This window comes from Corapipo altera, unplaced genomic scaffold, assembly GCF_003945725.1.
Source record: "Corapipo altera isolate COAL_440 unplaced genomic scaffold, ASM394572v1 104, whole genome shotgun sequence".
Classification (NCBI taxonomy): domain Eukaryota; kingdom Metazoa; phylum Chordata; class Aves; order Passeriformes; family Pipridae; genus Corapipo; species Corapipo altera.
The window spans coordinates 515,429-541,722 of NW_020884920.1; the positions used below are offsets into that span (position 1 = coordinate 515,429).

Below are 26,294 nucleotides of genomic sequence, written 5' to 3' on the forward strand. Positions count from 1 at the left end.
ACCCCGGCCGTGCTCTCTGTAGCGCTGCCGTTCTTGCCCGTACAGACCTCGGCGGGGCTTTGCTTTTCCTGCTTTTCGCCCGTGAATCACCGGGACTCCCGTTCCTGGGTGGAGGCTCTCCTGGGCAGACGGCGCTTCCCTGTTTTCCGGTCAGATTAGTCGGATTCCCCCCCGGCCCCCCCCGGCCCGGGCTCTCTAAATAGTCATGAGTTCATATTTATTTCTCTCTTATGTTAGGTAACGCGAACTTCCTTCGGTTGCCTTGCTTATTTTCCTGTTTGCCTTAAAAGCACAAACTAAACAATATGTCCTCTCAGTCGCGGGAGTGACTGCTCAGAGGTTTATTAGGACTTACAGGTACCAACTAAGCATTTGATTCATATTTTTTTTGTTGGTATTTCATTGGGACTTGCCAAGGTAACATTGTGTTGAGGCTGAATTTTGTTAGGGTTGGTTTGGCTTGAATGTGTGCTGAGATTTCCTTGCAGCCATGAGGAGTTGTACAGCTGGAATACACAAGATGTTCAGGGAGGAGGAGCAGCAGTGGGGAGAGAGAGATATGAAGCACAGAGATTAGGTAATTTGGCTGCTATTCCATAGAAAGTATCAAAACTGGGAGTGGAACCCATACTTCCTTTATTTTTGGAGGTCTGCCTCTTTTCTATTTTTTTAATTCCCAGAACATTTCTGAATTGTTCATAAGTCACTCCCTCCATCAGTCTTCTTTGAGGTCTGTTTTATTTTCTATGAAAGGAAACTTCTGAAAAAGAGAAAACTGTCCCTGAAATTTGTATTTCCTTTGAGTCTGAATTATAGGCTTTTTCATTTATGAAATGCTTAAGGTTTGTCCAAATAACATCAACTTGTCATTGGGCTGTGAGGTAAGACAGCAGAATCAGTTCTGTGTGGAGGACTTTTCTGCCTTTTCTGGGTCTTACTTTTCCTGAAATGCAATTAATTTTTCTATTTAAAGATAGATGTCAAAGTGTTCTCTTTATTTTATTTTTTTTAATACAATTTCCTGTTTGCTATGAGGACTATGTATGTACCTTACAAAGGTGGGAGATCTCAGCATCACTTCCATGACACTGGTAAAACACTTGATTCTCAGAATGAAAAGCTGACTGAACAAAGTGCAGGACATAGTATTTGAGTGGTTTGTGTTTGTTTGGTTTTTTTATAAATCTGTGTTTTTTAAAAGGCTGAATCAGGTGTGCTAACTGCAGCACTGCCAAGAGTAGTGTTTATGATGTTGTAATGTTGGACTCATAGAACAAGAATGAATTTTATAAGCTGGTTTTGGTTATATTTAGGCCAAAGTAGGTACATATGGGATGTTATCTGAAGTTTAGCAAACTGCCCAAATCCTGTCGTGGAAAACTCGGGGAACTCCAGGAAATGAAACTGTTGCTTTACATTGTATCTTTGCCTATATAGTGAGAAACAATGTATTTGGATTCCTTTATTGATGGATCTTGAGTATGGAGAGTTTAAGGCCTCAGTGGGAACCTTTTCCAGTTTCACTGGCATCATTTTTGCTGGGAAGACTTGCTCCTGGATGAAATAATGTTGCAGGTGATTTGCATGCAGCAGATTCTTAGTCTGCAATGTGTCCTGCATCACTCCCTGTGTCAGCAGCAGGAACCAGCTGGAAAGCTACAAGGACTTTGGTTTTCCCTCCTGCCTTGGAGAAGCTTCCCAGTGGATGACAACGAGACTTTTGCCTTGAACCTTCTCTGTCATTCCAGGCAAATTTTACAGCTTGTCTGAAGACAAACCTGTGACTTTGTTTTGCAGGGTTGAGTCATGAGCTGTGTTTAAAACCAATCCAGCCATGCTGTGAATGTCCCTCTCCTGTCCCATGACAGGTTGCTTTGATTCCCTGTGTTGGGACTGGCTGTGCTGGGCTCCATTCTGGGCCTTGGCCATTCCTGCAGTTGGCTGTAACACTTCCTCTGATCCATAGGAGTTGTAAACTTGGGAAGAATTTAATGGCCTTTTCATAAAATAACTAGTAACTGGTTTCAGAATTATTTCAGGATCCCACAGCTCTTCACCTAACAAGAATTGTTGCTTCTTTGACAATGGAGAAACATTTTTGATGTGTGTTACCCTGAGCTCGTTATAGGAAAGATGGAATCTGCAGAAAAAGGAGGGAAGTGCCTGTAGTTGTACTGAACTTTGTGGAATATTTTGTGGAATATAACTCCTCTTCTGGGGAGGAAGCTGGAATGCCAGAAGTGATTGGATTCTTTGTGCAAAAATGCTCCAGTTTGTGGAAGTGCTGTGGAATTTTGCCAGGCTGGGGAACTGTCGGGTTCCCAGGGCCTTGATCAGGATGAATGATGCTGCTCTGCTCAAGTGTGGCTTTGTGGTGCTTGCAGATGAAGGCATGCACTGATGATGTGTTCTATATTCCTCTTGCATTTTTGGTATTACAGTTCTAAACTAACTAGCAGGGTTTTTTTATCCAACACCAAGGAGAGGAGATAAAGGAAATCAGGCTTTAACTTTGTAGGGTTCATAGCAGTTATTGCAGGAAGTACTAAAACCAAAATGTCAAAGGTACATCCGCCTGAAAATACTTTGACCAACTTAGATTTAATTTATTCTGTGAGTGGAAAAGGATACTGATACGTACTGTGATAGTTCTGAATTTAAGGTTTCACTTTATACTGGGGGTGAGAGCTGGGGCAGGTGTGCTGGGAAGGTGTTTGTAGGCTGAAGTGCCAGAGTTGTCCTGAGCCTGAGGAGTGTTGGTGACTTGACCCGAATGCATCAGGCTCAGGTGACTTCCACTGCTCGTGCTGTGTGGCTGAAGTGAGGGCTTTGGGGTGCTGCTCTTCTGCAGCAGGATTTAGCAGCACACAGTGCATCACAAACTGCCAGGGCTGCTTTACTGTGCTAAAGCTTTACATTTACATTCAGGCTCTCAGTTCTTCTGACTTGGATTTCCATACTTGACCTTAATTCAGCTGCCTCTCCAAGAAAGCTGAGCATCAAGGGGGTGTGTGTAATATCAGCCAAAGTGTTTTCATCATCTCTGTGCTCTATGAAGCTCTTTGCAAATACAAAGTGGCAAGGACTCAAAAATACTTTTATTATCCTGTAAAACTTGAATAGGTGGCAGCATTTCTGACAGGTGTGTTCAGCTTCACAGTAGCGATGAATTCAATTCAGTTCAGCTGAATTGAAGCAGCTGGACTTGGTGCTGACATGATTTCTTCTGGAGAACCTCAGGTCATAGCAGGGAGTCCCTGCTGACAGAGCTGGTTGTGTCCAACCCAGGAAAAGATGCTTGGAGAGTGGTGTATAGCATGCAGAGACTTCAAACTGAAGTATCTAGATGTTCATGCAGCTGTATCTAGTGTAGTCAGCTGGTCACTGTTCACACTTTGAGATTAAGCCACTTATTTTTTTATTATTATTTGTTAAGATGAGTTCTGTGGCACATCAATACTCCTGGGAAAATTGTTGCTTTTGATTTGCTTTGGCTTGATGCTTCACTTGGCATTCTGTCAGACTGGGGCCAAATTGCAGTTGTGGCCTGTGGTTTGGGACAGTGTAGAATGTCTGTGATACTTGCACATTACAAGAAAAGCAATTTTCTAAGTATATGCAAGTCAGTGACTTGATCACTTGAAGTTAAGAAATATCTTTGCAAGAAAAATGGGGGTTTTAATTGTGGTCTGTGTCTTTCCTGGAAATGGTCTGTCCTTCCTCCCCCTTTCAAGCACTGGACTCATTTGCTTCTCCCTATATTTCTTTTCCTAGCTTGTGTCCCAGGCGCCTCCTAATTGTCGAGCCAGAGCTGGGAAGTTGTCTTTTATCTTTTGTTTCTATCTGTGAGTTTGAGGTAAGAAGCCAACCCTGACTTAGCCCTGCAGGGATGTTCACAAGGCTTTGTTCACAGGCTTGGTTTGCTCTCTCTGCCTGTGGCTGTGAAGTGTCTGGACTTTGCTACAACTAAAGCAGTGCTCAAAGGAGGAGGTCACCTTCTGAAGTTATTTCTCCTGTCTTGAATGCTTGGGTGTATTTAATAATTCCTCAGATACCATTGCAGCACATTAAGATAGTGCAGATCAGGGCTGGTCTAAAGGTTTGTTGTCACAGCATCAGGTGCTGGGCATTGGTCTGAAAGGGCCCATTAGCAGGTGCTGGTTGTGCCCTGTATAAAAAAAAAGAGTTGGTGTTACATAGGCAAATTTGATAGGCAAATTTGATTGGGAGTGATTTTCTGGACATTTACTGGGGTCTGGTTTCAGTCCCCATCCCCATGTGGCTCAACCATGCAGGATAAAGGGACCCTCAGTCAGTGTGATACCAGAGCTGTGAAAATCACCGTCCTGTTTCAGTCCCAAGGCAGCAGTTCTGCAGCAGAAGGGCAGCACAGGGAGTACTGGAGTCTTCCTTAGATTTTATATTGGGTCTACCATTCTGTTTGGTCTGTGCATCTCCTGCTGGAGTTTGATACAGTTCTGGATACAATTTGCAATGTCTTCAATGCTTTTCTTGCTCTCTCTGAGCTCTTTGTTTTCTTTGTAATGCAGTTATGAAAGGTCTTGAGCAACATTTAGATACTGGAAACATTTTGTGGACTTGTCTAATCAGAAATGTACCGAGTGTGTCAGGATAGCCTGTCAGCCTGCCCCTGTGCTTTAGGCACAGGCCACAGCAGGGTGTTGTACCACATATAGCTCAGGCAAGGGGATGGTGTGAAGCTCGTTATGTCAGTGAATTGTCTTCTGAGGGATTTTCAGTCTAAAATGCTGGTACAAAGTAACACCTTGTCCAACAGCACTACATTCACAAAAGCCTCCTTGGTGGTAAGAAAACATCACTGTAGTGACTTAACAGTGACGTGACTCTTTTGGGACTTCTTTGGTATGAAAGAGATGTAGAAAATGTTAACAGCAGATTTTTGAGTGACTTTTAAGCTTCCAGCCTATAGACCAGCTCCAGTTCTCCATAATCAGTCATTCACTCTATGGTCTGTTCTTGCAAGGGATCCTTTAGCTATGAATAGGGACGAGAAATGGATTTGAATAAGCTCTTTTAGCAAAGTGTTACTGCTTTCTTTCTTTCCTGCATTTCTTAACCCAGCTGTACATTGGAGTTGGAAAGTGATGTACTGTAAAATAAAGATTCCAGAAAATCCCATCACATGAAAGTTGCATGTACGTATTCCTTTCATGTGAACTGAAATGAATCTCTTCAAAAGCAGTGTATCTTAATAGGTTGTATTGATGTCAGATGGTAGGAGAAAGAATTACCTGCAGCATGGAAACCCAAACACCAGTATCTCTTTGTGGTGGTTTGAGATACCACGATGTGTGATCTTCTCATGCTGCCTCAAATTATTGTGGTCTACCCTGTGTGGAAATAAAAAAAATCTACAACTCCTGTGCTTTGCTGTTGGAGAAATGGTACAGCAGATGAAAAAATACTGTACTTGAGCAGAAAATAATTGCAAAACCAACATCTAGCAGTGTAGAATAAAGTATGCTCAGCAGAATTTTGTGTGCATATGTATATATATACACACACATACACACACAAATCAGTGATGGGTTTGCAAGATAATAATGCTACCCAGATTGTCCAGAAACACTGCCATGAAGGCATAAGGCACATAATTATTTAACATGGGTATTTTTTACCTTGTCTTGAGATGCCTTTGTGCAAACATGAGATTCTAACACCGAAACTTCAAACAGATCTCGCTCTGTAAACACTTGAAGTACCAGCCTATATTTAGTCCTTATTAAAATTGAACAGAGTGCTGTTGTGTGAGTAATTCTCTGACATTACTGGGAAGACTTGGAGGATAATAGAATAAGGTCAGTAATGTAAAACTTACCCCAGCTCACAGTTTTACTGGTTCCTGACTGTTCAGCCAACCCTCAGGCCAGGGCAAGTGTTCAGCAAACCCGAGGATCAGAGTGATGTCATTCTGAGCTGCTGTGCTGCAGGAGGGTCCAGCACTGCCCTGGCTGTTGTCACCCCTGTGTTCAGAGTGGATTTAAGCAGCTGTAGACACTCCTTGAAAGCTCACTGTAAAAGCTTTTAGGGGGAGCATGGGATAAAACAGTTTGAAAAAGCATTGACTTAGCTTGCAGGATAGACTTCTTTCTAAGGGCAAAGGGAGGACTGAGATAATTAGCCAAGAATTGTTGACAGAGTTACATGTCCAGTTGTGATATGAAGTAGCTAAGATTTCTTCTTTAAAATACTGTCATTTATTGCACAGGACAGTAGTTATTTCAGGGTCACATATCCACAAAACCAATTTAACTGTGAAGCTGGCTTTTGTCACTGCAGAGCTATATCCAGAACTCAAGGTGCGTTGGAGGGATGTGTCAGAGGATTCTTTTTTTATCACTTCATGGGGAAAAACTCTATATGAAATGGCCCCTTTGCTGTCTTCATTGGCTTCACTTGTGATGATGAAATAGCTGTTGTAAAGAAGAGCTGTTGGTTTTTCAGAAGAATTGTCTGTGCACGTGCACTGGCCTTTCATCCCACCCACCTGCCCCGTGGGGGGCTCAGTGGAGTTCTGGAGTAAGGCAGGGATTGTAATGGAAAAGTTGAGTAGAGGGATGAATGTTTCAATTTCTGTCTAGAAGAGCATGGGAACACACTAACTTGGATGTGACTTTTGATTATTTTTTTCCCACACTGCTGCTGGAAAGTCATCTTACTTACATCTTTTGAAGTGTGAGACTTTGATTTAGGCCATGTGACACAATTCAGATTTAGGCAGGAAATAGTTTTATTGACAAGTTGTTAATTACTGCTGCTTGTTTTCAGCAAGGGTAAGTACAATTGTGCACAAGTAACTTGGACAGCTGTAGTTTTAAGTCCTTAAGAGGTTTTTTTCTTGATACTGTATCTAGGAATTAGGATATTCCATAGAAGGGAAAATAAAATCAGGTGATAAAGTGCTTTTGCATAAAGATATGTAATACTGAAGGTTACTTCTGTTAGTTGTGCAGACTTTGCATTATCCAATGTAAGGGTAGGAATAATGTCACAATAGGATAGAGTTTTGAAATAACTTTTCAATTAATAACATTTTTAATTGTTTGTTCCAGGTTATTGCTTTAAAGTAGTGAACATTTGTGCTCTATTTGAATGGCATAAGTACTAAAAATCTGAAAGCTGAAAAATTCAGGTGTAAACTGCAAAACCTAAAAGTTCCTTAAGGAGTGTCCTGTGGCTGCTGTTAGGGATTTGCTCAATGAAGGAACATTTGCAGTCTCTGCTTGAAACACTTTGGGCATTTGGAAAAGGCTCTAGATTTCATTAAGGGGACATCAAGTCAATGAAAGTCATCGGAGATCTTGGGAATGCTTCTTCTTGTAGGGCTGGTCATGGTCATTCAAAGCAAGGGGCTGATTGGAATTTGGAGTGTGTCTCTCTCATACCAAAGTTCCCTTCATTTTATTTTCAAAAGAATGTCTGAAGTGTAAATAACTCCTTCAAAACTCGTGTTAAATTCTTGTTTGCTTGTGTTGTATCTTAGTTGAAGGCTGATGATTTGAATGCCCTTCTAATGTAGTATTTTAAAGGCTGTTGTAGCACAGCATTTCACAACTAAATGATGGTACTGCACACATTTCTGCTGAAACTTAATTTCAAAAATGATGCTGTTTTTTGGCTCAGTTGTTAAATGGAGCATAGCAGGAAAAAAATGAGATTGCAGGAATGCAACAATGAATGGAATGTGCTTTTGAGTTTGGGGTTTTTTTTTTTTTGTTGTTGTGAAATGGAGGAGTTGCAATGTCTGTTGTGCTTTACCTTGTCATACAAATCAGGCATTACACAAGTGATGTGTCTAAAATTGTTCTGAATAGGCTTTTGGTTTAGTGTTCTACCTGTTACCTGCAGGCCATTGGAATTTATAGGCCTGCTTGTGTCTGTGTTGGTTTTGTGCTTATTAGTAGCAAACATCTGAAGATTTCAGGGAGTAAATAAATGCAGGAGAAACTCTTTATGAGGGAAAGATAATGATCTGAATCTGACTTGTGAAGAACTGGGTAGGAGTTGATAACACTTTCCCACCTAATTGCTGACATAGAAGAGAATGACAGCATTATTTAGGAAGGTTGGGGTAGCTTTTAAAATCATATTTATCAAACCCACTATAAATTAGGATGATATTACACTTTTAAATCTGGTGATTTTAATACAGAATAAATAAACTGACCATGTTCATGAAAGTTACTGTGGATGTAGCTGTGGAGCAAAACTAGATTTTGTCATTCATTAGTATTTTAAAGACTGCTCTGTTATGACTTGGTGTCATGAAGTAGCATCTTAGTTCATGATCATATAATTTGAGTGTGTCCAAGAGACAGTTTAAGTGAGTGCTGTCATGCTGGATTTGTGCTGGAAATAGTTGTTGCTATTAGTGCCAGTTATGGAGCTGCTCTCGAAAGGAAAGTGGCTCTTGCTTATGCAGTGGGACTGTTGTTGCCTAGCAACTACTGTGCTGAAAGCTTCAAATCAGATGCTCCCTTGAAGTTCACTCTGCCCTAATAACGCTTAATTTATCTGGGCCTTGCACTGCCTTTATCACACTAGTGAAAATCTTTTATTAGTGCACTCAGTAATGTCTTTTATTATGTACTCAGGGTTGTCTGTCATGTACATTTACTTTTTCCCCAAGCTTAGAGCTGGGTGGTGTCATGCATTTTTTAGCAGAATTTCCTGAAGGTTGAGACCTTAATAATATGATTAATCAGATTGAACCAAATTTGAGAGAGTGAAGAGCTGAAGCATCCTGGGCTTTTCTAATGTGGTGGTAGAAGAAAGGTGAGCCCGGGGTCCCTCCCGGACGGGCACTTCCACCTCAGCCGGTGTTGTCCTGCCTGGGGGCTGTTGGTTGGCAGGTGAACATGGGTGGAACACTTGGCTGGTTGGCCTGCTCCTTGCTCCTCATTGATGATAGCAAAGGATGCCACAGGTGCATGACATGTGAGAGTGTTGTGGGCAGACTGGGAAACTGGATAGAGAAGGAAACCAGTTCTAGCAAGAAAGGAATTTGTGTTGGCTTAGTTGTTGCACTTGGTAGTCGGCGAATTGTCGTACAAAGAAAGGAGGCTTGAGAGAAACTTAGAAAGATGTAGGGAATCCTGGCCTATAGAAGTTGCTGTGAAATATGCTTTGTATGAAAATAACATTTACCACCCCTTGAAAGGTTGTGATCCATCCTGACGTGTGTGTGTTCTCAGGTCTGTACTTGATCCTGGGAATGCCAGCACAGCTCATCATTGTTTTGTCAGTCAGGGTGCTCACTGCCTGTGTGCAGGGTTTGCCTTCACATGTGCTGGGCTCCAATTTAGACCTGAGTGTAGAACTGGTTATGAAATGACAATCTGCTTCAATACTGGTCCTTGAATACCTGCCTCAGCCGGGGCTTTGGGTGGGTTATGATCCCCTGTACTTTTAGAAGTGGATAAATAACAGCATAGAATCACTCTTTAATACTGTGAAGCCTTGAAAGAATACCTTGTTTTCTGTGTTGATAATTTAGGACCATGCAGGTGCCACTTTGGGATGGGACATTTGCTGGCACAGAGCTGTGTAAAGCGTTCTGTTGTGTTAACCTTGCAGTAACACCCCGAGTGACACAGGTGCACTTCAGCTCCTGCTTATTTTAATGGAGTGCTGATATAATCCAGGCCTCTTCCTCGGCTTAAGTGGTTTGGATATCCCAAAGCAAAGGAGTTTGTTTTAGCTGACAGGAAGCCTTTTACTGTGGGCATTTTACAGGGAGTATTTTTTTTAAATTTGTTTGGCAGTTCCTTTCCTAAAGAACAGATTCTGACTTCTGGATGGATATTCAGATGCTGTTGGTTGTTACTGAAAAGGGTTATAGTAAATATGGCTGGGTTTTAAACTGATATGCAGAGTAAACCTATTATCTTCTCTGCTTTTAGAATTTATTATATTGTGTCAAGTTCTGCATTAATTATGAAAATGTGAGTGATGTTTATTGGATATTATCTACCTTTGTATTAAAATTAATTAAATTTACAATTTTTTTTTTAACAGGTTTTTTAATTAAAGCAAACTCTTCTGTGATGACTATATAAAATTGTCCTCTGCATTTATTAGATTGAATTTCTTGCTGGTTGCTTTTTTCAGTCAGGATCTTTTAATAAATAGCTGTCATTCCTTCATACTTTCACAATTTACAAATAAAATGTTGTATTAAACATCTCTTACGTTTTCAATTCCGAGTCATTTTACTAAGCTCCAGTGAATTAATCATTGGATGGAAATAGTTGAAAAATGCAAAAGAGGTTCTGCTGCAGCAGATTTTTCAGCACTTTGTCAAACACCAGCTCCAATACTTAATCAGTGGCTTCCATCACAGAATATGTATTCATGTAAGCTATTAAAATAGCTTCACTTATAATAAATTTTAGCCCAGTTACAGGTTGCCGTAATTTTATACTTAATTCTCCATTCATTTTTAAAAAACCCTGCAAATCAAAAATATTACTTATTAATTACTATGTAAGAAACTTCAAAGTTTATCCAAACAGAGATGGATTCTGTAATTCTTAGTCAGTAGCTCTTACTTGTGTGAGTCATCTGAAATGTTGTTCTGTAACTGTTGCAGAAACTTGCCCATGATAATTGGCATTTTTCTTGTATTAAAACATCTTTTTATAACTTTGTATGTGAAAATTGCCTTGTGCTTTTGGAAGTTGAGATGACTTCCATCTTCTTAACAGACCATTTATGGTTAGCTGCCTTTTCAAAGGTGATCTTTGTTGTTTTTTTTTTAGTAAAATTCATTACTTTCTCCAATTAATAACTGCTAATTCACAGTTTCTTTTCTCGGGAATTATAAAAGGTTTTGAAGGTTAGGAAGTAACATAATGAACAGCAGCAATATTTTTCTTTTCTGTATTCCTTCCAAGACACTGAAAAAGAGGTGGTTACCTTATGGGGAATGGTGTAACTTGCATAAACATTTAGATTGTAGGCTTGATAAATGTGCAGTTTTCTTTAAAGAAAGAATTCCAACAGAAATGTTGTCTTTTTAACATAAAGGAGCTGAAAACACGTGTAGTGTATCTGATATGTACAAAAAATGGTTGTTAGTGCTCATTGTATCTCACTTTCAGTTAAATAAACCACAAAAGTGGCGTGAGGCCACCAGGAGCTTGAATCCTCCTGGTTGGATTTGCTGTGATAACTTGGAACTGCTGGGGGGGCCAAAGTGGGATCCCAAGTTGGAATGAGCAGGACAATGTTTGTGGAAATAGAAATATTTGTTGTGGTTGTGCTGCTGTAGCTGTGAGGGTGCAAGGGCAGGGTGGGGGCTGTGTGGGAGAGGCAGCATCGTGTTACCAGACCAGATGTGCTTACAGAGAGGGACTGGTGGGTGCACAAACCCCTGTCAGGGCTTGAAAAGAACCAGGAAGATTGAAAGCAGTAAAGCAAATTTGGGAGAGCTGCTCCAAGCCCTGGAGAGAGGCTGGTCCAAAAGGCCATCCAGGAGCTCCTGTGGTGTTTGGAGCAGAAGGTGCTGGTGAGAGGTGATAATGCTCAGCTGCTGTGGGGAACAGGAAGACACTGTAATTCATGTTAGCTTGTGGGCATCAAAAAGGAGACCTTGTAGTGCACCAGAAACCCAAAATAAAGTTTAATAGTGTTTTATACACATGACTTTTGTGGTGCTTTATACCCCCTCTGAAGGACCTGATGTGAAGTCTTCAGGCAGCACTAATGCTTTCTGGGAATAATGAAACGTGCTCTTGGGGGCTGAGCTCGTTGTGTAGGGATTTGCTTGGCAAACTTGCCCAAAAACGTTCGAGGGGCTTCAGGAGTCTTGGCCTTCTACTGGAAAGGGAATGTGTGTTGTGATTGTGGTGATGTAATCTGGGTGTTTGTTAGGGAGAATCTGCATCTGTTCAGTAGATGGTCTGTGGTGAGTTCACTTCTCAGTTCAGTGAAGTTGGTGGTGAAGGTGAGGAAGTTGTTTGGAAATTGAGTGGGTTGGGCTTGGAAAAAATGACTTTAAAATAATAATTTTAATTTGTAATACCTGGTAACACAAATATTTACCTTTTTTTTAGTAGTAAAGTTACCTTTTATTATTTGGTTTCAATTAGAAGTTCAAAGGAATCTCTTAAATTTATCTACAGCTGTGTGTGTGGTTGTTACAGTAATTAGCTAATGACTGCACAAATGCTTGTATTTGTGGTTCAGGTAATTTTCAGTCTCCTTAGGCAGGTCAACAAACATCTGGAGGGAGTAAACATAAATCAGCTGTTGCCTTCCCCTTTTTTCTTGTTGATGCTCAGGAATGGAAAAATACCCGAGTGTTATGTAGAAGACTTAATTTAAATTAATATAAATTGTTCTAGTGAGAGGGATTTTTTTGTTCTCTTCAGAATTATGACTAAAAGGTGGTGAGTGGCTTCACATTGTGGTTGATCTGCGTTTGAACAGTGCTCAATATCTGCAAATGGAGCGTTCATGTTCTCTAACGAGGTGTGAATGCCAGAGCTGTTTGGAAACTAGAAACAGAATCACTTGTTTGAAAACCTTCCTTTTCGGTTAACTTTTATTTGTTGCATAGATAATATTCCTAATTGTTCAGGAAATATGTGATCTTCTGAAAGTAGGCTAACATGCTTTAAAGCAGGATTTTGGTTATGTCAATTTGCTCTTTACATATAATTAAAGTAAGTAAATATTCTGTAAGTGTTCTGTGGAACAGATGAAAAGCTGTAGCTTTTTCTGGAAATCTCTTAATTTTTGTAGTTTTTTGAAGGTTTAAGAGGTAGCTGAACAAGTTTGTGTGTCCTTTAACTAATGATCAGCTTCTGGTTTTCCTATTTTCAAGGCTTCATTCACACTGTATTCTATTGGCAGACATCCCTATTGCTACTCAGATGTTCTCATAAAATCCAGTTAGTCCAATTCACCTGACGTTGTTAAAGTTTACCACTGATGTAATATCTGAATATCAGGTTTGGTCCAACTGCTCTTCCAGTCCCCATAGTTTGAAAAGCAAACAACAACCTCTCAAGATGTAGTTCCCTAGGAGACCAGAGCACATGTCTTTGTTCTCTATTGAGGATGAAAACAGGGATGAAAATAGGTTTAATTTAAGATTTTTATAAAATGCCATTTGAGGCTTTTGATCTTGTGTGAGTAATAACCTGACTTGTCATGGAAAATGTGTTGTAGAATGTTTATGTATAAATTTTGGAAAATTATTTGGAAGTGTGTTTGCAAACTGGTTAGGAGTCTAAAATGCTTGAAATGGAGACAAATCACCTGGTGACTCACAGGAAAGAGAACCCGGGGCGGAGCTGATCAGATCCATTGCACTTGTGACAGCAGCTTGTGTGTTTGGGAGACTGTCACAAATGCACTTATTGAAAGAGAGAGAACTGCCTTATAGTCATATATTAGGAATTTGTGCACAACTGAAGTGAGGATTTCCTCTGGCTGCCTGTTCTCTTAGGTCAAGGGTTTTAGCTCATGGGAGGTGTCTTTGAAGAGACCACGTTTCTAATATCTGTGGTTGGGTTTCCATATTAATTTATTGACTTAAACAACATCCCAAGGCTTGGGACTATTGCTGTTCCTCACCAGCTTCAGTAAATCATGTTGGCTGGGGCCTCTGAGGTGGGATCAGGTAAGTCCAGTGCAGGCAGGTGGGAGGGCACAGATATATTTGTCCTTTCTGTTCAGCCTCCTTACGTTTGATCACATCCACAGAGTGAAATGTTCAGACTCCCGTCTCTTAAATAAATGCAGGTGGATAATACATTTTGAAGGAATTTCTTAAAATGCTAAACATGTTTCTATAATCCTGCATCCCTGGTTATTTCTAGGAGAAGGAGCTGCAACTGAAGTTCCCTCCACCTTTGTGATCGTGTCTCTGTGTACCCTGGTCGTCCTGGTCATCCTGCTGGCAAACTGTGTCTCCTGCTGCAAAGACCCTGAGATAGATTTCAAGGTAAGCACTGAAGGAACCAATGTGTGTACAAGGGGCATTCTTAACTGCATCCTCCTATCCAGGATACTTGGATATTTGTGCTAATACCCTGCAGTTATTGATACTTGAGTGTCTCTCTTCTGAAATAGCCAGTGACTGTTCCTATGGACTGTGAAGTCTTGATGCAACCATTTATTTTAACTAATTGGTCCCTGCTGCATAAGGGTCTTTAATACCTGTTCAAAATCATAAATAAACATCAGGATCAGAAGGAAAGGTTATACCCTTGAGACAATTTTGCTGTGAAGAACCTTTTTGTTGTTTTTCTGTGCTTTCTTTTGTTTTTCTTAGTCTGCTGACAGGGTTTAAGACACTCCTGTTGAATAAGAATACTGAAGATGCAGATCCAGTGTAGCAAAACTCTTGAGAAATTGTTATCATTTGAGAATAGTTACTTCTGGAACATCAGTTATCAGTGTTCCTAAAACTGAGTTTTGCTCTCATGTTTAAATGGAGAATATTTGGCCTCAGCAGTTTATGGTAGTTCATTCAGAGACAGGGTTAGCATTTAAAGTAATGACAAAACAAAGCAAAAAACAAACCACCAAATCCACAAAAACCCAACCAAGGAAGAACCCCTTAAACCTCCTTTGTGTTAAAAACAGTATGTGATACTTTGGTCTCTTTAAATCAGCAATAATTGGAAGATAAGGAATAGAAAACTAAGTGTCTGTCCCTGTCCTTGGAAAACAGCTAAACCTCCTTAGCATTGCTCATTCAAACTGAAAGCAATGTATTTGTGCTAATTTTAAGACAAAGATCAGCTTGTTTACTAAGAATTTTTTGTTTAGGAATTTGAAGATAACTTTGATGATGAAATAGATTTTACACCTCCAGCAGAAGATACTCCGTCTGTTCAGTCTCCAGCTGAAGTGTTTACTCTTTCAGTTCCCAATATTGCTTTGCCAACTCCCTCCCAGTTTCCGTCTCGTACAGGTAAAATACTGCTTTTCGATGGAAAAACAAAAGTAGGCATTTTCAGTGTCAAAAACTGAGTGTGGCTGATTATGGTTGACTTTACTGTAACAAATAATTTGTTACGAACCTACATAAACTGAGCCAATACATTTCGTAGGGTATAGTTAAGTGTTAAATACTGCTTCTAAGATGTTAACCTGGGGCAGGGTGCCATGTAAGCTGGTGTAAGAGAATGAAACTCCCTTTAAAAACCCTCTGCAGGTTACTGTCATTATATTTCTATATACCTGAAGGGTTTAAAGTACCCTGGGGCATCAGTGACTTCTACTCTTTAGTGGTTTTCTTTGGGGCTAAGTTGTGGTTGGATTTTAGTCACTACCCTTAAATGGAAACAAGAGTGATCCCTTAGTTGCCAGCAGTGCTGCTCTTCAGCTGCATCATTTTCTGAATGTCACTGTAGACTATTTGTGCTGTAAATGTGATCTTGGTAAGATAGAGCATTAGATTTCATTTCTCTGTGTGGAAGGGTTTTTGAAATGTGTTCTTTACAATACAGTTTTTGTGGAAGGAAACTTAAGCGTCTTAGAGTATTACAGGCACAGTTTAGCCCAGAATGGTTGTTCTCATATTATGCTGTGGCACATAATTTTACATCTTGCTTTTGTTACTTGATCACTAGATGTTCAGGGAAGCTTCTAGTAAAATTTCTGTACCAGTTTCAAGGAGCTGTCAGTGTGCCTTAATACAAATGACATGGTACTTCTCAGTGTTTTAAAGAGCTGGGAAAAATTATCTGTGAAGAATTTCATGTCAGCTCTTCTATGTTGCCATAATTGTTAAAATGATACTGTCACTACAAGTGTTTTGCCAGAAAGTAAGGCAGTGTGCCTGAATAAGGTTCATGGGTAAAAATGTGTTTGTACTGCTGTGGCCTTCTCTGTGCTTAGAAGCACATTGATGGTGTATAAAATATCCCAGTAAAATAATACTGCTGTAAATGTGGTTAATGGAAATGAAATTGAGGGCTAGAATTCTTGGACAAGTAGTAGTGATGGTGAGATTTTGTTACTGTCTGATAATTAGTGTTCCTAACCAGTTGGGCAGCAGGGGTGTGAACACTACTGAAACTCTCCTGTAGTGTGGGGTCTGCCATTGTTGCTGCCCATCCTCTGCCAAAATCTGAGGCTTCTTTTCTGTCCTTTTCCTCCCTGGGCTCTTTACATGAAGTATTTTTAGTTGAAAAATGTCCTCCTTCCAGATGGCAGCTACAAGTAGGGCAGTTGGGCTGAAGAATAAAGCAGTTGAACCTTTTCTCTTAAAATGGTAACTCTATGTAACTATAAATGTTAAGATGTACAATGAGTTTTGTCTTGGGTTTTCTATTTTATTTACATAGGAAACTTGTGTAAGCAGGTTTTTTGCTCTGGCCAGTTACAGGCTATGATACACATTTATACTGGAGGTAGAACTTTAGCCTTTTTGCTTTCTTACTGAACGTGTTAAAAAATTCAAAGTTCACGTTTCATGAGGACAATCACTGTTGTTTTCTAGGGTTGTTTTTTTCTAGTACAGTTTAGAACCTGGGCTTGAGAACAGTTTCACTTGAGTGCTGTTTTCACAGCATTACCACTGCTTTATATATGTCTGCCATGGGCTTGGTGCTTGGGCTGAGTGTGTGCAGCTAACTGGGAATAGATCCTGTAGGGGTTGCATTATTCCCTCAGCAGGTGATCACTTTGGCCATGTGGGTGGTTTGATACGTGTTACCTTTGTTTCGTTGTGTGACAGATGGATCAAAGTCTCAAGTTGCACGTCAGAGTCTAAACTACATCCAGGAAATTGGAAATGGCTGGTTTGGAAAGGTGAGGAGTTATCTTTTAATATTGCACAGATTGAGTCTTACTCCTAGCTGACTATTCACTTCAAAATGGTATTCAAGAAAAAAAGTAATAGCATAAAAAAACCCTGAAGTTGAAATGAGATATTTCCTTGCATTCATTTTTTAGCTGTAATCACAACACTAGTCAGTGCTTCTTAAATTTACTTGTTGATTCTCACTAGAGCTACTAGGCAGACATTTCACTTCCATGGATTTGAATTAGTACATTCTTGTTATTACCAAGTATTTCTAGGAAAAAATAAGTGGTCTTCTCTAGAAAACATTTTTTCTGAAAGTTGACATATAGATCAGTTATCAAGATTTATTAATTATGGGTGTTTAATTATCAAAGCTCTGCTTGCCTTTGCAAAAAGAAAAAAGCCAGCAAATCTTTCTTAAAGCATATTTTTGGCTCTTGCAGGAAGACTCTGAGTACTTTTTCCCCTCTGATTAAAGACACAATGATATTTCTTTTTCAGGTTCTCCTTGGAGAGATCTACACAGGCACCAGTGTAGCAAGGGTGATAGTGAAGGAGCTGAAGGCAAGTGCAGGTCCCAAGGAGCAAGAACAGTTTTTAAGAAATGGAGAACCATATTAGTAAGTAATGTTTCACAGCTTCCTACTGCTGCAGATGGATCATGGACATTGGTTTTGTTCAGTGTTGGTGTCCCCACTTGCCCTCCCCTAGAACTGAAATGCTTGTCTTTAAAAAGTGATACAGTCAATGCAAAGTGAGCAGAGGTTGTGTTCACTAGGTTACCTTGCCTGAATGTGCTGCGAGTGAGTGGTCATGGAGGGCTTCTATTCTTAATGCTTTCTTATATCCTGGTTATATTTGCATTTAGGATTAGGGGTTTGGCAGTTGTCAGAAGAAATTTTGTGCCTTCTGCTGCACTGGCACGAGTGCTTTGGAAGCAATTTAGAAAAAGTAACTGATCTGGCTGGGAACTAACCTGGCTAAGAAGAGGTTTGGCTTTTAGCCAGATCTGCACCTTGATGTAGTTCCTGAACCAGTTGCATGCTTTTATTTTTGGTACAAGGGTGAGTGACTTTCATGTGGCAGTGCTGGCTTCTGTGCTTCTGAGATGCTCTGAGTTTGGGCTGCTCTCAGTGATGCTGCAGCAGCACAAGGAGATGCAAAGGTGCAGGTGGAACCTGTGGCTTTGGGTACTTGCACCCTCTGTTCATGCCACCCCCCAATGTTCAAATGTTCTGTGTTGAAACTTCTGGTGGGGATTTCAGTGTGTTGTGTTATACTGTGATCTTTCTGGCTTTAACTGTATTTTTTCACTCCAGCATTCTTCAGCATCCAAATGTTCTCCAGTGTATTGGGCAATGTGTGGAAGCCATTCCTTATCTCCTAGTTTTCGAGTTCTGTGATTTGGTAAGTGCACTTATACAAAAGGCTGCAGTTGTTTTTCCACTCATGTAAATGGTGTGTGGTGCATTTACTGCCCTTGCTCATGAAATGCTTGTTTTTCTTAACCAGATTAACCAGAATTTTGATTACCTAGAATTTTGGTTAACCAGAATTTCAGAAGATGTTTTTGTTTAGAGACACCACAGTTATAATTTTTAGTTTGTACCCTTTTCAATTCATCATGTACTTCTAGGTGCTTTTGGAATGTTCTGAAGAGGAAAATAGTTGTTCTTTCTTTGATAAAGGAGTTACTGGTCTCCATCAGTCTGCCTTCAAGAGGGAGCTGGGAGGGCAGAGGATATCTGCTATCACATGCACATGCCAACATCACATCCTAAATTGTATTTGCTGTCTGGGCAATCTTAATGTACTTTTATTACTATTTATGTGAAAATGTTAATTGAGGAACATTGAAAAAAGAATTTTCCTCCTTCTGCCTTCTCCCCCACCTCCAGAGTGCCCAAAATTTACCCATCTGTGCAGCTTTGGGCTAAAATGCAATGGTGGGCTCACTTCTGGAATTAGCCATGTGTATTCCAATACCTAGAATTTTCAGTTTGTGTTCATTCTCTTCCTGATCCTCTTTCTTACTGTATTCTTTTTTTCCCTATGGTCTTATTCTTTTATTTCACTTCCCACCCCCCAGGCAACTGCCTTCTGCTTCCTGGGCACCGTAAGGAAAGCTGGGGACACACTGAAGGGTGTTCTCACTGCTTTCTGCTCTGTTGTCAGTGCCACAGTGGTCACTGAAATGGGAAGGAGAGCACAAAGCCTTGCTCAGCCACTACATTCCCTTGGAATGGACAGGAATGCTGGGAGGAGGGGGGTGGTGTGCTTGTACAGAAGCTTTGAACTGTGCCCAGAGTCATCAGAGACAAATTTGGATCCATGGTCTGGAAAGACTTGAATTGTTTTGCTGTAGCATAACACATCACTGAAAACAAACCCCAAAGTCCAGGTGTCTGACTAAACATTGGCTCAGGAGCTGCTTTAAAGTTTGGTGTGTAGATACCATCTAAAGCAGAGCTCCTTGGGAAATGTCGAGGTAGAATTGAACTCCAAAGTGCACAGATGTTACTAAGGAACAAGTCTTTCAGAAAGAAGATAGTTTGCATTTATAAAATTCAGCAAAATCCTTTTTATCAGCTTTACAACTGCAGAATTTTCCTTTCAATTCAGGTGCACAAATCTGCTTCTAGTTGTGTCTGTTGCCTCAAGCAATTTAAATGAGCTAACATGAACTTGAGTTTTCTTGAGAAACATCAATTAATCTGTGACCTTAAATAACTGTATTTTTTTATTGCTGCTCTTTTGCTCAAACATATTATCTGTGGTAAATTAATGAGACAGAAGTGCTGATAAAATCATTCTTTTTCAAATGGCAGAAATGCCTGAACTTTTCAAGTAACTGATCAAAGTGAAATGTTCCAGTTTTGCTAACAATTAAAAACTTGGTGCCTAAGGTTAACAGATAAGAGTTTTTTATAATCTTTCAATATGTAGAAATAGAATACTTCTCACTGGTTTTTAAACCTGCTATTCAAATTGGAGTTTCTTTAAAAGGACCCTTGAAAGAGAATTGCATTTTATGGAGTCCATCAGATATACATCCAAATAAAATTTAATTGCTGCCATGTTTTCAAATAGTTACACTATTTAAACCAACTTCAAATTTAAAGATGGAATAACTTTTAAAGATTGCCCTACTTTAGGTATACAGGAGAAAATAATATCCTTGTTTGATGCCTGATTATTTATGCCAGAAGTTGTCATGATCCTGCAGAGTAATCTGGAAAGGATTTTACTTAAGGGGATAAAATAGATTTTTACTTTAACTGGGGGCAGTAAGCTTGACAGTTAAAGTGGTAGTTTTACAAATTTGAGTGTAGTTAGGTAATTTCTTTGGAATGGAAAATAAATGTCTGTGCTCATTTCTATTCCAAGTGAACTAAACCTTGTTTCTAGAAAATTATATATTGTAGTGAGTTAAACATAACATTCATGTTAAAGGCTCACTTAAGGAGTTCTTGGTTGATACAGCTGAGTATCTCCTAAACTTAGTATTTTTTCACTGTGCACAGAAATACACAGGGGCTGGTAATTTTGGAGTAAGGGGAGAGAAGAGACAGGAAGAAGGAAGCAGGACAGCACCATTTGGAATAGAAGGTGTTGACTAAACAGCTTTTTTTAGTACAGGTTTTTAGGGGAGTGTCAGGAGGCTTTTTATTGCTGTGGCTGGAATGGCAGTTATTTGGATTTTTCAGACTTTTAGTAATAAGTGATCTCAAAAGCTGGTAGCTCCTTTTGTACCTTTTTCCCCCCTTAAATTGGATGAATTCTGGAGTATGGAGTTGCTTCCAAAACATGCAAGAGTGATTCTGCAGCAGAAAGACCACAGGGGCAGCTGCAGGGGTCACCTAAAGGTTCCAGTGTCTGTGGTGACTGTGTATTCAAGTGGGAACCATCAAACATGGTCCTCTTTGGCTACCAGTGGTACAGGGCTGTGCCAAAGCCCTTGTGTTACTGGTGGTGTCTTTGCATATACAACAAAGAGTAAACTTGGTTTCATCCCTTGTACTTATGTGATTAAGAATTCAATGGTTCTGATAAAAGGTGTCAAATATGTCAACTGTGTTGGATAGGAAATAAAATATCTTCAGGTGACCAATTCTTTTGAGGCCTTTTGGGCAATGTTGACCTCGTTTTGCAAATCTGGCATGTAAAGTAATGAAAAATGTGGCTGTTCTGCTGACCAGCAGGGTCTGGAGGGTGCAGTGGTTGTTTTATTGTCACTCCTTTAAACTCAGAGCTTATCCCAGCACGTACCCCTTTTGCTACTTCTGTCACTTGGATTTGTAGCCTTTTTAGGGCCAGTTGACCTTGCCTTGGCTGCTCAGGCAGCCCTGTTGGATTATCAGTTCCCAGGCTCCTTGGCATTGAAAGGTCTTGGTCAGAGGCACTGGAAACTAGTGCAGAGAAACCAGAGCTGTCAGGGTGGCAGTGCTGGATGTCAGGCAGGCTGGCTGACTTGTTTTCTTGGCCACAGAAACTACTGATACATTTCTGTTACACAAGATTGCTGGTTGTGTGTGCAATGACTACTTTGGCTACCATTTAACCTATTTTCTAATGTAATCCAAGTTGCTCCATGTCCCTTGCTTTGCAGAACTGGGAAAGAAGCAAGAGAGCTCAGTTGCACATAAGTGATTTAAGCTTTTAAATTCTAGTTTTCCTTTGCCTATGTTAAAATGGTTAAGAAAATAGTAAATATAAAAAGAAATGCTCGAAAAGGTCTCACACCCCCTCTGCCCATATTGGTTTGCATAGTATGTTGGTGCAGTCAGCTATGAATAGTTAACTGTTCACTGTTAAACATTGTAGAATGATGCCAGGTTAAAAATAGTGGTAGTTGCCTTATTAACTTTAATATATTACTCAGCCCTGTGCGGCCAGCATTTTGTCTGCACAGCAAATCCTCTAATGGATTGACATAATTTATGAGAAAAGGAAAGTTATTCAAATGTGGAAGTTGCATGTATATTGTGAGGCTGATTTGCCTATCAAATTCTTACAGAAATTCTTCAGGTCTTGCAATTCCCTGAGCAGATGAGATCAGCAGGATGCAGTATTTGCCTGGAATGCTCTGTAGCTTGCTTTAGGGATGTTGCTGTTAGGGGAAGGGGCCAGCTTGCAGTGGTTGGTTCTTTTTTTAATTTGGGCTTTTTTTTTTTTATTACTGCCACTTGAAAACATCTTCAAATCAAAACAGAACCTTTGCAATGAAAACTTCATCATCAAAGAGTTCAATGAATCTGTTTAATAATCATGGTCAATATGGATATGAGGCAAATAGATTTTTCAGTGGTGTGGTTTAAAAAGAAGGGGGAACTCGTCAATTCATGACAACTTCAAAAATTGTGTCTGAGTTCAAAGACTCTGCTCTCAGCACTGTTTAATATTTCTTAAACATATATCTGCCTAAGCAAGGTTCTGATGAGGAAGGTGCTCTATCCCATGCTGCAGTTTCAGGCATTTTAATGGGGTGACTGCAGGGTTACTTACACTGCAAAGCAGCGGAGGGGGAGGCAGGGGGAGTGATTTCAGTTGTCCAAGGACTTCCAAAGGGACAATAAGGTGCTATTGTGTGACTTGGCAGGTAGTTTTCCAGCGTGGTAGCAAGTGTTCAGTAGATATAATCTGGTAACCTCTTTACATTTTTAAAACCATTATCATCAGTGCCTTCTGGGTTAAAAAGTCATGTCAGAGCCATGTCAGTCATGTTGGGTGTTCCTGTGAACCCAATATGGAATTTGCATGAACAAAAATCTGCCAGAGGGTACCACATGTAAATGTGCCCCAGCTTCTGGCTATCACAGAGAAAAAGTATATTAAAACTTACCTAATAAGTAAGTGGCTGAACTGATCCTGACTGAACTGAGAAGGATGGGAGGAAAGGTGAAATGCAGCTCTTTGTGGAGTCCCAGGAGAGGAAGGAAAAGGCAGAGTGGCAGAGGAAGTTGGAGAGAAAGTGGAGCCTTCCTCAAGCATGATTATTGAGCTTTTTATATTTAGATGTCTCTGCAGTGAATTTTGCAGAACTGCATTTATTCAGATATATATAACCTTTGATATTTACTGCATTAAAAAGTCTGTCAATAAAGGGCCATTTTGTGGCTCTCAGTGTGGGGATAATATTGCTGTGTTGCTGCTGCCTGCTTTTAGGCAGGGAGGCATCCTTGGATAATTCAGGATAATTCTCCACTCCAACCTCCTGCTCAAAGCAGTGTCAGCCTGAGGTCAGACTAGATTTCTCAGAGTTTTGTCCATTTGGATCCTGAAAACATCCAAGGATGGAAACTGCACCTTCTCTCTGGGCAACCTGCACTTCTGCTCGTGTCCTTGTGTGTAAAACAGCTTTCCTTATACTGAGTGTGAACTTTCCATGTTTCAGCTCATGCCTGTTGTCTCTCATCCTCCATCCATGGTCCACAGGGAGAACCTGAGTCTTTAATAACTTCATATGGACCAGGCAGCTGCTACTGGGTGCTCCCAAGGTCTTCCTTTCCCCGGGCTGAGTGAGCCCAGTTCCCTGAGCTTCTCCTCCTGGTGTAATGCTCTCAGCCCTGACTGTCTTGGTGGCCCTCTACTGAACTCATTCCAGTTTGTGTTGTTTTGGGGCAGCCAGTACTGAACACAGGATCTGATGAGGTCTGACAAGTGCTGGGCAGGAGAGAACACCTTCCCTGGCTCTCCTGGCCCCAGTCCTGTGTGTATAACCCTGGAGGCTGTTCCCAGTCTGCTCCCAGGGCACACACAGGGTTGATGTGGAGCTTGCTACCCACCAGGATTCCCAGGTCCCTTCCTGCACAGCTGCTGCCCAGTGGCTGCTCCTCAGGCAGTGTTGTTGCAAGGGGTTTTTCCTTCCCAGGTGCAGGAGTTTGTGTTTGTCTTTCTGGAGTTTCATAAGGTTCCTGTTGGATCCTTTTTTGGCCTGTCCAGTCCCTCTGAAGGGCAATTCAACACTTGAGTGTGGCCATTGGTTCCCCCCAGTTTGGTACAAGCAATGTCCTTTTAAAGCAACACTAAAAATACCTGGTTTATATTTTTAAACATGATTGTAACTTTAATTAGAATAGAATGGGAACGTAGAACCAGTATGTTTCAAGGTGCCGGATTTAATAAAAGTTGGTTTTCCTACAAAAATAAGTACCTGCATGAATAATTTACTAAATAAGGGATGTCACACAGCACTGCTGTTACTAATGCATTTAAAATTTAAAAAGTAATTCTTCGGTGTGCTTCAGGCATCCTAGGAACTTAATCCACCTGGGACAAGCCCTAAGCAAGCAGTTGCTGTTTTAATGAATGACAATTTGGGAGAGTTCGTGTTTCTCCAGGCTCCTGCTGCCACCTACAGTCAGCTCAGCTGAGAGTTCGGTGCTTGTATTCCTTGGGCTTGTATTCCTGCTGGGAACCCGTGTGTGTTACAAACGCTGTTCCTTCTGTAGTTGTTTGGAGCTCTGCTCTGGCAAGATGGAAAGGGAGAGTGTCTTTGTTTTATATATGAATGTTTATCCATATAAACCTGAGCCCATATGAAGTGGTAATTGTAAGTCACAAAGATCTTTTGGGAAACATTTTAAAAAATGTAATTCTGTAGGATGCAAATACATCAGTGTTAACCTAATTACTAGCTAGAAACAGGATAAAGAGAATGTAATGAAGGCTTCTACACTGTCAAACAGTATTAGGAGTTCTATGTGCTTTCTCCTAAGGTGGTGTAGCCACTTGCAGCATAGGTAGAATATCCAAAGCAAATGAAGGTAGAATAGCTGCTTCTGTGTACTGTAGAATCTATTCATGTTTTTAAAAATTAAAATGCTGTTTTGCAAGGGATTAGTGTCTACTTCTAAGTAGTTCTTGTTTTATTAAACATAACCCAGGTTTGTGACTGTCCAGCTCAGCTGTCACTGCACTGTTACACTGTAGTGCACCACAGACATTCTCTGCCTGAACTATTAGAATTGTAAATTGTCTGCTTCAATTAACACATTAAGGACAAATGAGATGCTTCAGTTATAGCTCCGTAATTATGTGATCACCAGAGATCTTCAGTCTTTTCTGGACATCAGAGTGGCTTTTAGCCAGTGCAAGGACTGTCTTGTCTGCTCAACCTCAGAATCTCCCTTCAGTCTCCTTCCTGGCCTGAGATTTAGGCAGACAATGGACATGGACAGTTAGACCCAGTGAAACAAGTTGTGATATAATATGTTGTGCAGTCTCAATACAGAAATGCCCTTTGAAATAATTTGCTAAACTTGCAGAAAGTCTGTATTTTAAATGACAAAAGCATGGGAGTGCTGAGTTTAAAGACCCAACTGTGAGAAAAGGAACAACAATGCCATGGGAAACTTGTTCTTTTCCCCTGCTTGGACTCATTTACTGTAAGTCTTCCTTTTCCTGAATGTTTGGACAGCATTCAGGTATTTTCCCTCTATTTCAAAGCTGTTCTTTTTTTAGTAGTTTATGAAGTGCTTCTCTGGACTCATTAATTATGTGTCTGTTGCTCAGTGTTGCCTGGGTTCAGGAAAACTGCTGCCATCATGGGAATTCTGGACTAGAGTAGGTGTATTACCAGGCCTTTTATATTGAAAGTTCTGTGAACTGGCAATGTCTGTAACCCTCTCCTCTGATCTCTCCTTTCCTTCCCTCACAAATTCCAGATAGTCAGCCTTGCTGATTTGGAGCACTTGAAAACTCATTTAAAAGCAGAGGCTCATCAAACTTTGTTTTTTTTAATGGAAAGTATTAAAGTATGACAGGTTTTATGTGGCAGTCTGATCTAGGTTGTTAATTACTAATGATTTGATTAAAACCCCTTGAAATGACAATACCATATGCCTTAGATGGCTTCTGTAAGAATCCTTATGGAGAATGGAATCTTGAGATTATTTTATTAAGCACAAGTGTGGTTAATAAGTACTGTGGTCAGTTGGATCTTCATTAAAAGATTTTCAGATTCAACCAGCATACAAGACCGATGAATATTTTCAACTTCTTTTACAGGGTGACCTGAAAACTTATCTGTGCAATGAGCAGGAGCACATGAAAGGAGACTCCCAGATAATGCTGCTGCAGAGGATGGCGTGTGAGATCGCTGCTGGCCTGGCTGTGATGCACAAACACAACTTTGTGCACAGGTATGACTCCCAGAGAAATCTCATCCAGCTGGGATGCACTCTGAAATCCCCGGGGGTGTGTTCATTAAAATCCATGCACTGAAGATTGTTCTGTCTGTGACACACCCTGAGCCAGGCAGGTGTGATGCTAATGAAGGAGCTCGTTGAGCTGCAGCGCTGTGGTGTTGCAGCTCCACCTGCCTGAAAGCTGAGCACCTGCAGCCCAGAGAACACAACCTGCTGCCAAGCCAGCCCAGAAGATGTAGTTTGGTTAATTCTTGGCCAAGTTAAATTTGTTTATTGTGGGGGGAGGGATGTTAGAACTTTGTTACAATGAACCTTACCTGCTGTGAATTTTTGTT

General features: G+C 40.5%; 1 protein-coding gene across 2 annotated transcripts in view; it reads left to right on the forward strand.

Annotated features, from left to right (window-relative positions):
* LMTK2 (lemur tyrosine kinase 2) overlaps positions 1–26,294 on the forward strand; it is a 58,221-nt gene that overhangs the window by 574 nt on the left and 31,353 nt on the right. For both annotated transcript variants that reach the window (XR_003529855.1, XM_027656423.1), the window contains exons 2-7: positions 13,872–13,996; positions 14,827–14,971; positions 16,742–16,815; positions 17,312–17,430; positions 18,130–18,217; positions 25,820–25,953. Coding sequence is in view for 1 of the 2 variants with exons in the window: in XM_027656423.1 (XP_027512224.1) it covers positions 13,872–13,996; positions 14,827–14,971; positions 16,742–16,815; positions 17,312–17,430; positions 18,130–18,217; positions 25,820–25,953 (685 nt within the window). In the remaining variant the exon portion in view is untranslated. The remainder of the gene's footprint in view (positions 1–13,871; positions 13,997–14,826; positions 14,972–16,741; positions 16,816–17,311; positions 17,431–18,129; positions 18,218–25,819; positions 25,954–26,294) is intronic.